The sequence below is a fragment of the Camelus dromedarius genome, chromosome 5 (assembly GCF_036321535.1).
Source record: "Camelus dromedarius isolate mCamDro1 chromosome 5, mCamDro1.pat, whole genome shotgun sequence".
NCBI classification, from domain to species: domain Eukaryota; kingdom Metazoa; phylum Chordata; class Mammalia; order Artiodactyla; family Camelidae; genus Camelus; species Camelus dromedarius.
The window spans coordinates 1988488-2001779 of NC_087440.1; the positions used below are offsets into that span (position 1 = coordinate 1988488).

General features: G+C 32.7%; 1 protein-coding gene across 10 annotated transcripts in view; it reads right to left on the minus strand.

Annotated features, from left to right (window-relative positions):
- DENND4A (DENN domain containing 4A) overlaps positions 1-13292 on the minus strand; it is a 118954-nt gene that overhangs the window by 76505 nt on the left and 29157 nt on the right. For 7 of the 10 annotated variants that reach the window (XR_010380809.1, XM_064485477.1, XM_031452875.2 and 4 more), the window contains exons 2-3: positions 8208-8286; positions 1779-2111 (exon numbers count right to left, since the gene is read on the minus strand). Coding sequence is in view for 9 of the 10 variants with exons in the window: in XM_064485477.1 (XP_064341547.1) it covers positions 1779-2089 (311 nt within the window). In the remaining variant the exon portion in view is untranslated. Of the gene's footprint in view, positions 1-1778; positions 2112-2774; positions 2939-6046; positions 6153-8207; positions 8287-13292 lie in introns of those variants that run through there. The other 3 variants (XM_031452871.2, XM_064485478.1, XM_031452872.2) reach the window with 2 other exon arrangements.

The following is a 13292-nucleotide window of genomic DNA, read 5'->3' on the forward strand; positions in this document are numbered from 1 at the left end:
AAACCCAAACATCTGAGGCCAATTAATTTTTGAAAATGGGAAAAGAATATTCTCATCAGCAGATGGTGCTAGAACAGTTGGATATCCACACGCAAAAGAGTAAGGCTGGACTCTTTTCTCAACCATATACAATAATTAATTCAAAATGGACCAAGGACATAAATATAAAGGCTGAAACTATAAAACTCTTAGACAAAAACTTAAGTGTAAATCTTCATGACCTTGGATTAGTAAAAGCCTTCTTAGATACAACACTGAAATACAAGTAACAAAAGAAAAAATACATAAATCAGATTTCATCAAAATAAAAACTTTTCAGCTTCAAAGGATACTATAAAGAAAATGAAAAGACAAGGCAAAGAATGGGAGAAAATATTTGTAGATCACGTATCCGATAAGGAACTTGCGTGTAGAATATATTAAGAACTTGAAAGCTCAACAATAAAGTCAACCCAATTAAAAAATGGGTAAAGGGTTCTAAAAAGACATTTCTCCAAAGATATATGTGGCTAATAAGCACACAGAAAGATGCTCAACATCATTAATCATCAGGTGAGCACAAATCAAGACCTCAATAAGATACCATCTCACATCCACTGGGACAGATATAATCAAAATGACAATACAAAATGCTGGCTAGGATGGGGAGAAACTGGAAGATTCAAATACTGCTGATGGCAATGCAAGGTAGTACAGCTACTTTGGAAGATAGACTGGCAGTTCCTCAAAAAGTTAAACAGAGTTACCATATGGCACAGCAATTCCACTCCTAAGTATATATACAAGGGAAATGAAAACATACGTCCATACAAAAACTTGTACATGAATATTTCCACTAGCATTATTCATAATAACCAAAAAGCAGAAACAATTTACATGTCCATCATCCTATGAATGGATAAATAGGTTGTGGTATATCTAGAAGATGCAGTATTATTCAGCCACATAAAGGAATAAAGTACAGACACACACTACAATATGGATAAACCTTGAAAATACTATGCTAAGTGAAAGAAGCCAGCCACAAGATAACCATATATAGTATGATTCCACTGGTATAAAATGTCCAGAATAGGCAAATCCACAGAGACAGAAAGTAGACTGGAGACTGCCTCGAGCTGAAGGGGTTAGGAAGAATTAGATAGCAACCAAAATGAATATGGAGTTGTCTATTTTCAAGGCACAATAAAAATGTTCTGAAATTTATTGTGGTGATGGTTTCACAACTCTATAAATATACTAAAAACTACTGAATTCTACAATTTAAATGGGTGAATGGGATAAAATGAATTATAACTCAGTAAAACTATTACATAAAAAAGGAGCCCCAAGTTCAATATAGTATCCTAAGTAAAGCACTAACTTAACAAGATCTTTGTTTGATGCACACAGGCTTAAGCATTCAACTATAATGATACCTATAACTGATCCTCAAAAGCCATCCTTTTCTCAGAATTTAAAAATAATTTAAAATTTTCTGATCAGGATAATACATTAATTTTTGGTACTTTTCTGTAAATGTTTTTCAAATTTTCTCCCCTACCTTTAATTTAAAAAAAAGAAACTCAGACAAGATGACACTGTTGGGAACCTGCAGGACAGAGAGACACTGAAAAGATATAAGGAACACAGGAAGAGAATACACGATTCTGGATATAAACGGGTCTATTTTTCTAAAGCTGGCGTCAATCTATTAAACGAATTGAACACTTAACTTCAAAATCCACAAGGCATATTATTTGGATTAATAACAATATTTCTTTTTAAAAAATACTTACCCCAGATCTGTAAGTGGAGGTTTATCTCTTCCTCTTCTATAGCAAAGGAAAATCTGTGGCCCCACAAGACTCCCATTGTTGAGATCAGCTGACAATCCAGTTGGGGTAATGTCAATACAGGTATAATCCCGTGGCACTTCCTCCCCCAGAGATTTAATAATAACTGAAACATCTGTGATAGGTTCTTTTGGTTTAGCTACTTTATGACAGGCATCATTGAAGTGAATTTCTTCTTCAAGAGGCTTTGAAACATCAGTTAATCCTGCTACAACAAAGTAGTCAGCAACACGAGGCCCCTTATCTTCAATCATCTTCCATTACAGAAGGTTACACCTAAAAGGAAAGTGAAAGACTAGTATTCTCCTATTATAAACCAAATAAATATAAGTGGTTTGTGCACAAAAAAGAACGAAAAACTACAAAAAGAGCACTACCTCCCTGATAAACACACTAATATTATAAATTCATTTTCATACGTAAAAAGTATGTCTTTTTTAAAAAAAATAGGAATATATTTAGTCTTCCTTAAATTTTAAAAGTAATGCATGAATTTCCATTTTTGGCAATACTTAGATTACCTAAGTAGACAACAAAAAAACACACATCCTTTTAAATGCATAGACTGACTTGTAAAAATGTAAGTGAAATTCCCAGAGCCCCAAAACAGTAAGGAAACAGAGGCCAGAATGCAGTGTATAAGCTGATACTGGGTGGGTGAAGTTTTCTGATCTTAGTAATTAAAGGGCTTGTGTTGTAAAAGGTATTACAGGGACAGGATACAAGGCCTTGGGACCACATAAGATAGGAAACTGGAATTGAGACATCCGTATAAAGCCAAGAGCCTTGAAGGACTATATCCTGAGTTAAAGAGTGGATTTCAAAAATCCATCCACTGGTACAGGGAGATATCAAGTCTGCTTCAGTCTGGGCCCACCTTTGGAGGCAGGGATGGGTACACAGTCTCTTCTGAGAATGTGTAACAATAGGCCTACTCACACGTGGATTTTAGGTTTGACCTTAAGCCATCTGCATGGTCCCAGAAAGCTCCAAACTGAGATGTTAACAATAACTGTGTTCCCAGGCTAGTGGTATTTCTGGGGAAGCAAATGCAAAAAAGTTCCAGAGGGTAAACCCTCAACACAGGTTTTCCACAGGTAACGCCCTGCTGAAGATGACCTCCTATTCCTAAACTACAAAAAAACAGAGAAAAATCTACCCTGAATGAGTTTCAGCAGATACAACATACAGAAGAACTTCAAATAATGAAAGTAGGGCAGAGATTATAACAGTAATGCATGCTTATAACAAATTCAAAGAAAAAAATACAGAGTAGAATTCATAATGTATTTGCAAACACTTTAATGGTAAAATCTCCTTCAGTTGACTAGTATCATTAAACCTTGTTTCTTGAACTAGGAGAATACAACCCCCCCAACCAGTATTGTCATCACTTATATAACAGTGATAGGAAAAAGTTTAACCTAAAACGGAAATCTCCCAAATGTGCCTCATGTTAGACTTAGTTCCAATAAATGCAAAGAAAGAATTCCATGGAAAAATAAATTAGGTATATATACTACATGCCTCTTTGTATATTTATAATATATATTAAAATATTCAAGCCCCAGTTAAACAAAAAGGTCCTACTGTATAGCACAGGGAACTATATTCAACACCTTGTAACAGCCTACAATGAAAAAGAATATGAAAAGGAATATATATACACATATAATTGAATCACTATCCTGTACACCAGAAATTAACACATTGTAAACTTCAAAAAATAAATTATTTTTTAAAATAATTTTTAAAAAATATTAAAGCCTCAGAAGTTCTTTGATTAAAGTACTAGATTAGCTTCCCTTAGCCCAGGATTTCCCAAGTCTAATTGAACAATTAACCCTATTTTCCCATTTAAAAACTAGAAAAAAACCTTCAGACCATGCTTTAGCAAATGCTATTTAAAAAGAACAACCTTCCTTGTAGACTATAAAATACCTGAGGGTGAAGAAACTCTTAGGTAGAATACTTGTTTATAACTGTCACCATTTTCATCATAATCCCAAAACTTTTAATTTTCTATATTGCCAATGTTACGAGTTTTTCAAATTCATGCCACATTTCTTTGAATCTGTATCCATTGCTCAAATATACTGTATATTCTCACTATTTGCTTAGAAAACAAGCCTGAACAAGGATCAAATGGTCCTACTTGTTTTATTTAGGTATATATGACTCCTATGTGGCAATTCCCTACATATAAAGATTTCTGCACAAAATAAAGGGCTTAGGGTTTTCAGAAATGCCTCTGAGACTGACAGTAAAGAAAAGGTAATAACCTGTTCTCCTGAGAAGACCTGGTTAAATATATTGAATAGCCACTCTCAGCTGACTGCATATTACAGGTGTTCTACAAAAAAATAAAAAATAAAAATAACAGTTGACCATCTATCCATTTTTTTTAAGTAGGAGAACAAAAGCACTTAAAAAAATATTTTTATATTTAACTTTGCTTCTTCATTAAATAGTCTTTGAAAATTATTTTTAATGGCTGCATAGTATTTTATTTTAATGGCTGTAACATTATTGACCTATTTCCTTATTATTGATCATTAATTACATCTACTTATTTTGCTAGTAGTTTTTAAATGCTAAGATAAATAACCTTAAACATAAACCTCTAGTTACAACTCTTATTATTTCTTCAGGATAAATTTATTGAAGTAGAATTACTGGGTCAAAGTTACACATAGACAGCTTCCGTTAAGGGTTTATGTGCTTCTATGTGTGTATAAATTTTAAATTATATGCTCTTGATAGACATAAGTCATAAAAATTACCTTGGTAGAGCACTTTCCTTTCATTATAATGAAAAGATTTAAATATTCTTGTTTCTAGATTCTAACTTCATATTATTTAAAATAAGCATATAGTCACTATGACATACAATGAAGTTTAATGTCTTGCTATGCAGAAAGAAGGAAGACAGAATGCAAACAGTACTATGATGAAAACATACATATATTTAATAGGTTCTTTTGAAAGCTACTACCTTAGCCATTGGAAATAAACAGCTATTATACTATTAAGCAGGTATCTAGGAAAAAACTACATGAATTTTGTTTTTGTTAGATCTTCCTGGTTCACAAATTTTAATAATTTGCTCTGATTCACAATTAAATACATTAAATAACCATTAAAAGGGAACGAGTTATTGTTCTTCATCAACACGTAAAAGAAAAAAAATCAATTTTAAAATAGTGATAAAATTCTCTTACATTTATTGACAGAAAAGCAAACTGTATTATTACTCCAGTTCTCTTGCCTTGATGTTCTTATTGTTGTTTTCCAGTCATTCATTTAGGGGTGGAAAGTGGTAAGGAAGGTAGACAAAGCATTTTAAGGCACTGCTGACGAAGTATATAAAGCGAAGAGAAGAGGTGGCAACATTCCAGGTGACTTCTAGATCTCAATGCTCTTTAATTCACTCAGGAAGAGTCTATAATACTGAAAATGTACCTCTACCTTTTATTTTAAATAGACTGTTTTTAAAGTAAGTTTGAGGTTTGGAAGCTGAGGGAAGAGACTGTTACAAATTACAAGACAAAGAAAATACTGAAAGTCTTCAATATAGACATGAATAACGAACACAACTTCCTAACAATTTCAATAAACCAAGAGACTTCCATTGCAAGGTGAAATTTACAACCCTCATGGAACACACTAAACACATATTAAGACAAAATGCTTTGTGTTGGCAAGAGCCACCAAAAATTACTTGGAAAGAGCATTTGAGGAAAACATTCATAGTCAACATACAAAACTAGGACCTTTAGTGTAAGTACATCAGAGCAAAATCCCCTAAACAATTAGGAGGTAAATTTCTTTAAAATCATTTTGGAAACTGGGGGCCACACAAAACAAGCATTTGATCCAACAGTTCTCTAATCATGGTAATAATAAAACCCTAAAACAACTTTACTCAAGCTCAAGTAACAATACTACACCATTAACCAGTTATTGGCTTTTTAATTCTTTATTCAACATGATATAGACAATTTAAGAGTTAGCTCACAAGGTATTTACAGGCATCTTCTTAAAATTTCAGATACCTGCTTGACTAGTATTTCGCTTCAAATTACATCTATTTTCTTTGAGACTAGAAAACAAGAAAGATGTGCTCTCAATTCCTAAAAGGTTCATGAGAACTAAATTGAGAAATCATTATGAGGAAGCTCTTACCCATTCAGCAACTAATGGAGACTGACCTGTTTTTCTCCCTTTCAATCTCTGCCCAGTCAATTCAGAATCTTTTTTACTTCTTCTACCACTCCATTAGGTCAAGCAGTAAAGCATTTGCTATCTAGGCTAACTCTAAAGACACAACAAGGCAAGAGTGGAAATCAGAAGTAACATTTTAAAGATATATGAAAAACAAAAAAATCTGAACATAACAGTTTTGCAAAATTATAAACCATTACTGAAATGGTAAAAGGAGCAAAGGCTTTCAGATAGGGCATAATAGTCATAAACTCAGGATTATACATGAAAATGGTTGGAACACAATGGACCAATTCAACTCCCCCTCACCTCAGTTCACTTAAAGAAATAAGCTAGAATAAATTTTCTTTCTTTCTTTTAATGCAATTCCACAGTTAAAAACCTAACAGCTCATCTTTTCTCACACTATCAAAACTAGAGACTCTCATTCCCATCTTTTCTAAACTTCACCTCTCATTCTTCTAACCAAGGTTATTTATCTACTGTTCTTCTAACACAGTTTTGTTCTTTTCCTCTTCGATGATACACTATTACTTTTTTCTAGTCAATATACGTTCATTATATTTTCCCAAACAATTTAACTTTATGTGGATTTTCATTTAAACTTTAAGAACTGTACAGAGAGAAAAAAACATTCAACAATTCTACTCACAATAATAAATCTGGTTTATATCTAACAATGTTTCCTACTTTGAGAACAGAAAACAGCCTTCTAATCCTCATGCAATTATAATATAAATATTTATATTTTTGTTTAATAAGCATTATTCTAAACTGTTAAAATCTTCATAAATATACAAAATGACTACATAATATCCCATCAAATACACTATAATCAGTACTTCATTTCTCCTTCCCCAGCTAGTACCCAAAGTATGGTAGGTTTAAAATTTTTTAAGTGAATGAATAGTTAACTTTATAACCTTCCTCAAGTATATTATACTAAATGTAATGTCTTTTTTCTATAATTCAGAATCAATTTTCTGAACCTTAATTACCTTAAATACTATAGTTGTTAAATGTAGGATAAACATAGATAAACTAGCTAATTTGAATCTAACCACCAGGGCCTTGGGCAAAACTAGAAATATACTAAGTAATTATTCACTCATTCAATGAATTTTTCATAAACACTTTTTAAGGTCTGACACTATTCTAAGAGCTGGTGACGATACTGATGAAAGCCAGTCTCTGTCTTCAGAGAGTTTCTTGTTTAATTTTTTCACATCTCTTTCTATACTTTTATTCCGCTTCTAGCAATCTTTCCTCCTACCGCCCTTCCAGATCCCAAGGACTTGCCTTCACTCAGTCCAAAGTTTTTCTACCAGTTTCTCCCCAAAGCCCCAAGTACAGATGTGATTCCTACTTTTTTGTTCCTTTCCCTCATCTCCTTAAAAACTGGCACTCCTTCAGCATCAACATTCTATGGAGATTGTGAAAGGGGAGAAATCTTATGTGTATATCATATCTAATAGTAGGTTTACTTGCTTTTAAAAAGATTTAACCTATCCAAGCCAAACTTGACTTTTTAAAAGTAACTGTTAGTAGCCCAAATTGATGGACTATGTTGGGCAAATTTCTTGAGCAAAGGGGGCTTATTTATCTTCTAGTCCACTTTGGAACCATCTCTTCTCTCAATACCTATTCCCAAGCAGAAACTAACAACAAAAAATCAAAACGCAATTGTGTAATCTAACAGCTCCCTTTTGAAAGATTATCAACCCCTGATTTATATATTTTTAAAAAGTTAAGATAGGAGTAACAGACATTTAAAGAGGAAGAGATCTTTTCATTAGTGATAGTCTAATGCCTTATTTTATAGCTAAAGGAACTTAAGCATAGAAGGTGGCTTACTTAAGGATACCCAGCTAGTTAGTGGTTGAGCCTGGTTAAGAACTCAAATCCCTTTAACCATATCTTTACATTTGGAGATGTTGTCTCTCTAATAAATGGTGTTGAATTAATACTGACCCCAAACATCTTTTCAATAAGTTATTTTGTGTCACTTGTTACTCATAATCATTGTTTGGTGAATATATGCCAAATTCTTGTTAAGAGATCTGGTAAATTAACATTTCACTGTGTTTATATAGAAAATAGCTAATAAAAACAAATAAAATCAAACAGACATAAAAAAAAATTACTTACACATTACTGAAAGCCTCTCTCTGAAAATGATGCCAGGTCTCAATTTGTGAATTATGCACGCCTCAGAGTTTGAGAAACACTGTATTGAAAAGAATAAGAATTGAGCTTAAATTAATTCCAATCAAATATTTCCCCCTAAGATGCCTGTGACAACTTAAAAGTTCTGTTAACAATGATAATTTTCAAACAAAATGATTGCATATATTGTTCTCACACGGTTAAGAGTCAGTAAGTAATTTTTATACGCCAGCTCTTCTAGAATACACATTTCAGTCAAGAATAAACACTCTTAAAAATAAAAAAAGCAGATAAGGGAGAGAAAGATAGAGAGAAATAAAAGAATAAGTAGGACACAAAAAAGTAAATGTATATAGGAGCCAAGAGGACGAAAAACATGCCTATTTCTGAGGCATTATATATAGTATCTCATTCCTAGAAGAAAAATATAAGCACAAGCACAAGAGGAAGAAACCAGAGCTTTAACCAATGTGGACTATCTACTAATGACAGGGAAGTAGCAGCAGCAGGAGACACCAGATTTACCTAATTTGGATGGTCCTCGGTTTGTGTCTGTGGAAAGTGGGAGAGAAATGGGGAAAGGCCCAAAATTATCTGAGTCAAGATTTGATTAAAGTGTCTTAGAATGGAATTTAGGGTGAAAAGGATGAATGAGAAAAAAAAACAACAGTACAACCATGTTACATTTTAGACTGCTAAAAATGGTCCAGATATGTGTTTTAAAAATTAGTATACCACTCCACTTCAGATTCACTGAATATTTTCAGTCAGTAAATATGGAGTGACACAAATATATACATACATATTTCGAATATTTCTAAAATCTTATTGCTGACAGGTATAAATCAAAGAAATAATGTAAATACTGACCTGCTGGAACATTTTCTAAATTCAACATCAAATTATCACAAAAATGCTCTAGTTGGAATAATCTATGTATATAAAAATACTTGTAAATTTTGAAAACTACAGCTCATATTTGATTGGTATAATATCAGATTGTTTTGATGCAATTATGAATTATGAATGTACTATATAACCAATTCCAAATAAACTTTCTGCTACATAAGTTTCCTTATACGGTAAGAACATTGTTTTGATAATGACCCCGTGCTCCACTAAACTTAACATTTGTTTGTTACTCAAAAAACAAAGCATTTTCTTCAATGCTGAAATTTTAAAATTAATTTATAGCAGTATTCACAATATTGAATGTTTCATCTTTGACAGAATGAACTTCAAAAACCTTTATTTTGATTTCATGAATTGTATGAAATAAACTGACCCATTTTTAGAATTAACTGATTTCCTATTACAGAGAAGATGAGACTGATATAAAACTGGCACCACTTAATTATTTACAGAGTTCTTCTGCTACAGGAGACAACACATTATAGCTAATGCTTCACTTACCATATATGCAGAAGAAAATTTACAATAAAAAATGTGTAAAATCTATTTGGTAAAGCATCTTTTGATGGAAATGGAAAGTCATGCTACTCAAAGTGATATTCCAATGTGTTTCCTGCAGCTACACATGTTAGATTATCTTTCAGCACTGATTCCTTTAAATTGCTATTATTTTTAATTGAATTTTTTATTTTCAAATAATTGTAGATTCACATTCAGTTAAAAAAAATAAAAGAGATCTAGTATATTTTTTTACCCAGTTTCTCCCAATGGTAACATCTTGCAAAACTATAGCACAATCGCAGGCGGGATTGTACATTGATGCAATCCCCTTTATTCTGATTTCCCCATTTGCATTCATTTATGTATGTGCATGTCTGTATGTATGTGTATTTGGTTCTATACAATTTTATTACATGTGCAGTTTCATTTATTTATCACCAAAGTCAAGATACAGAGTAGTTCCATAGCAAGGATCCTTAGCATTGACCTTTTCTAAGTACGCCCACTTCCCTCCTGCCCCTTCCTTGCCACTGTGCCTAATCCTCATGGAGTTACAGCATATAGAGCCAATGAAAGGAAAAGACGATGTCTCTAAAAGCAATACCCCCCTCACAAAATAGGTATGGCAACAAACCAGAGAAAAAAAGCATATATGATGTGGAAAGACTTGCTGGTCACATTTACTCAACCATCTGGAACATTTTATTTGAACATGATTATACAAACATATAAATGCACAGACATATGCATGCATACAGAAGATAGGCACAGAGAGTGATCATTTACTAAATCACAATGAAGATTAATCTCCTTAGCTCTGAGATAAATTTTCTTATTATGAATAAATTCCAGACTGGAATCAAGTGAACAACATAAAATAATGCTACAGAACAACTACAATGGGGATTCCTAGATGTATAAGAAAATAAAAAGGAGTCTTTCAGTGTGTTCAGGGGCAACTCTGCCCCTCCCCAAGAAATTAGGTTTGAACTAAAGTAGCTGGTATTCCCTTGAGAATATGGATCTGGTTTGGAAAGAAAAGGAACTATTTCTAGTCCTAGAAATAACTGAGGGTTAATATGCAGATACCTCTTGTCTCTCTAGACAGACTATGAACAATTGAAAGGCAGGAACTCTGTCTTTTATTTCTTTTGATTCCTTCACATAAATTATAGGAGTTATAAACACATGGTAGGTGTATAAATATTTCTTAAATGAATGAGGTCAGCACAGTAGGGGAAAAAAAAAAAAAAAGAAAGACACCACAGAATCTTAGGATTTTAGAGCTAGGAGGGTTCCTGGAGATTTAGCTTTATAAGTGAAGAAACTGAGGCACAAAAGTTAAACAGCTTGTCTAAGACCAAATACATCAATTTATGACTCAACTCTCATGGCTTTTAATTTGGAATTCTGCTATACCATACCTCAATTCAAGAAAGAAAGAGAAGAAAGTAATTCCCTGAGGAACCCTGTGTGTTAATTAGTGAACATGTGCTTTGATGGACCAAAAAAGTTAATAGGTAAGTAGAAGTTAAACTGGCTGAAGAGAGTGGGGGAAATTGGTAGGTAAGAAAAAAAAAATGAGTGACCAAAAATCAGAGAGAAAAGTAACACAGAAAAGAAAAGAAATTGAACAAAGAGATATGGCAAGAAAAGGAATAAAAAGATGAGTAAAAAATGGCGCAGAAATGGGAAAAAGAAAGGTGAGAAATGGTTAAAGAGGGATGGGGAAAATAGTTATCTGGAAAAGTTTTAAAGCTACTGACATTCTTTTTAAATAAATAAACTATGAAACAACAAGTTCATACTATAGAGCACAAGATATTCAATATCTTATAGTAACCTATGGTGAAAAAGAATATGAAAATGAATATATGAATGTTCATGTATGACTGAAGCACTGTGCTGTACACCACATTGACACAACATTGTAAAATGACTACACTTCAATAAAAAAAAAATACATATATACACAAAAAAGGAAACTATGAGATTTACGATTCCTATGGAGAAATAAGATTCCCTATAAACTAACAATAATAAAATCAACTACCAGTCTAGTACTGAAAATCTGTTCATATTCAACACTGTACGTGAAATGCAAATATATGGTGCTTACCAGTCTAGAGTGAGAGGGAAGTCTGGTTTTTAACTGTCTCTTGTACTACCTTTTTTTTTTTTAACTTAATTTTTACTCTTTTACTTAATTTCCCATATGAATAACACTCCCATATCATGAAGTTCCTTTCTAAATTATCACAAACATTCGTTAGGTTAGGTATCTAAAATGAATTGTTGCCACCAGTGGAATCTATCCAAAGTTTCTCTCAAACACACGATATCTGGTTTTTCTTCTCTATTTCACAGCTACTCGAAATAGTACTCATTGGGGTAATTAAAAATACATTTACAGAAGACAAGCAATCTAAAATTCACCTCTATTAACATATAGTAAAAATGAGAACCATTGATTAAAAATATCACCCTTCCTGAAAAGTATTTATAGTCTGTCACTTGACTCATGTTGAACATTTCAATTCCTCAACGATTTCATTTCACTACCTATTCAAATATACTACTTTAAACTTTTTAAAAAATCTCTTTCAACTTTTTCCCACAAACTGTAACAAGTAACATCTTTATTTGTTAATAAGCACCTGAAATTATACTTATTCATTTTATTTATTATCTGTCTCTCTTTCCACAATACGTTAATTTCAACAGGGGTAGGAATTATTCTGTTTTGGTCACTGCTATATAATCAGCACCAGTACCTGGGATAGTATGTGGTCAATTTGTTGAATGAATAAAGAAAGAAACTGAGGTGTCCATAAGCAAAAGAATCTTCTTAAAATGTGGTGGATACTACGATCTGAATACCACGTGCAGTCAGAAGCAATAATAATAGATGTAAACATAAGAACTTGGATAATTTTTTTAAATGTAGTGTTGATTTAAAATACTAGAAAACTGAAAGGAATCTACAGCAAAATATCATTTGTATAAATTAAAAATACATATCCAAAACTGCACTATAGTTTTGAAAAATATACTCAGCATATGCTAAGTAAACATATTAAAGTAGATACCTAAGAGGAAAAGGGAATGGGAGTGAAGATGGAGGATAAAGGAAGATAAAATAATATTAAAGCAGGGTGCACACATATCAATGATGAAAGTGTACCATAAAATAACAAATGTGACTAAATCATTGATTAAATCAATCTTCTATGCTGGAGGTGCTCTCACCCCACTTCCACCAAAGGCTACTTAACCACTGATTTCAGCAAAACTCAAATCACTGTGACCTTGAGGAGACCCATTTCAGTAAAGTGTTAGTGAGAAGGAAAGCCCAACTGGAATGAGCTGAAGACAGAATGGAGGTGAAGAAGTATACACATCTCTTTGTAGGAGTTTCCACGTGGAGAGAAGGAAGGAATGGAGTGGTAATTTGTAGAAGACATAGAAGACATAGACTCAAATGAATGAAATTAAGGGGAGTATGCCAAGGGCAATCATCCAGCAGAGACAGAAATGCGGATGAAGGAGAAAAAGATAACTGTAAAAGCCTTGAGAAAGGATGAGGGGATGGGATCTAAAACACAGAGAATCTGATCATAGAAACAAAGATTTATTCTCATTACAAAACAAGCT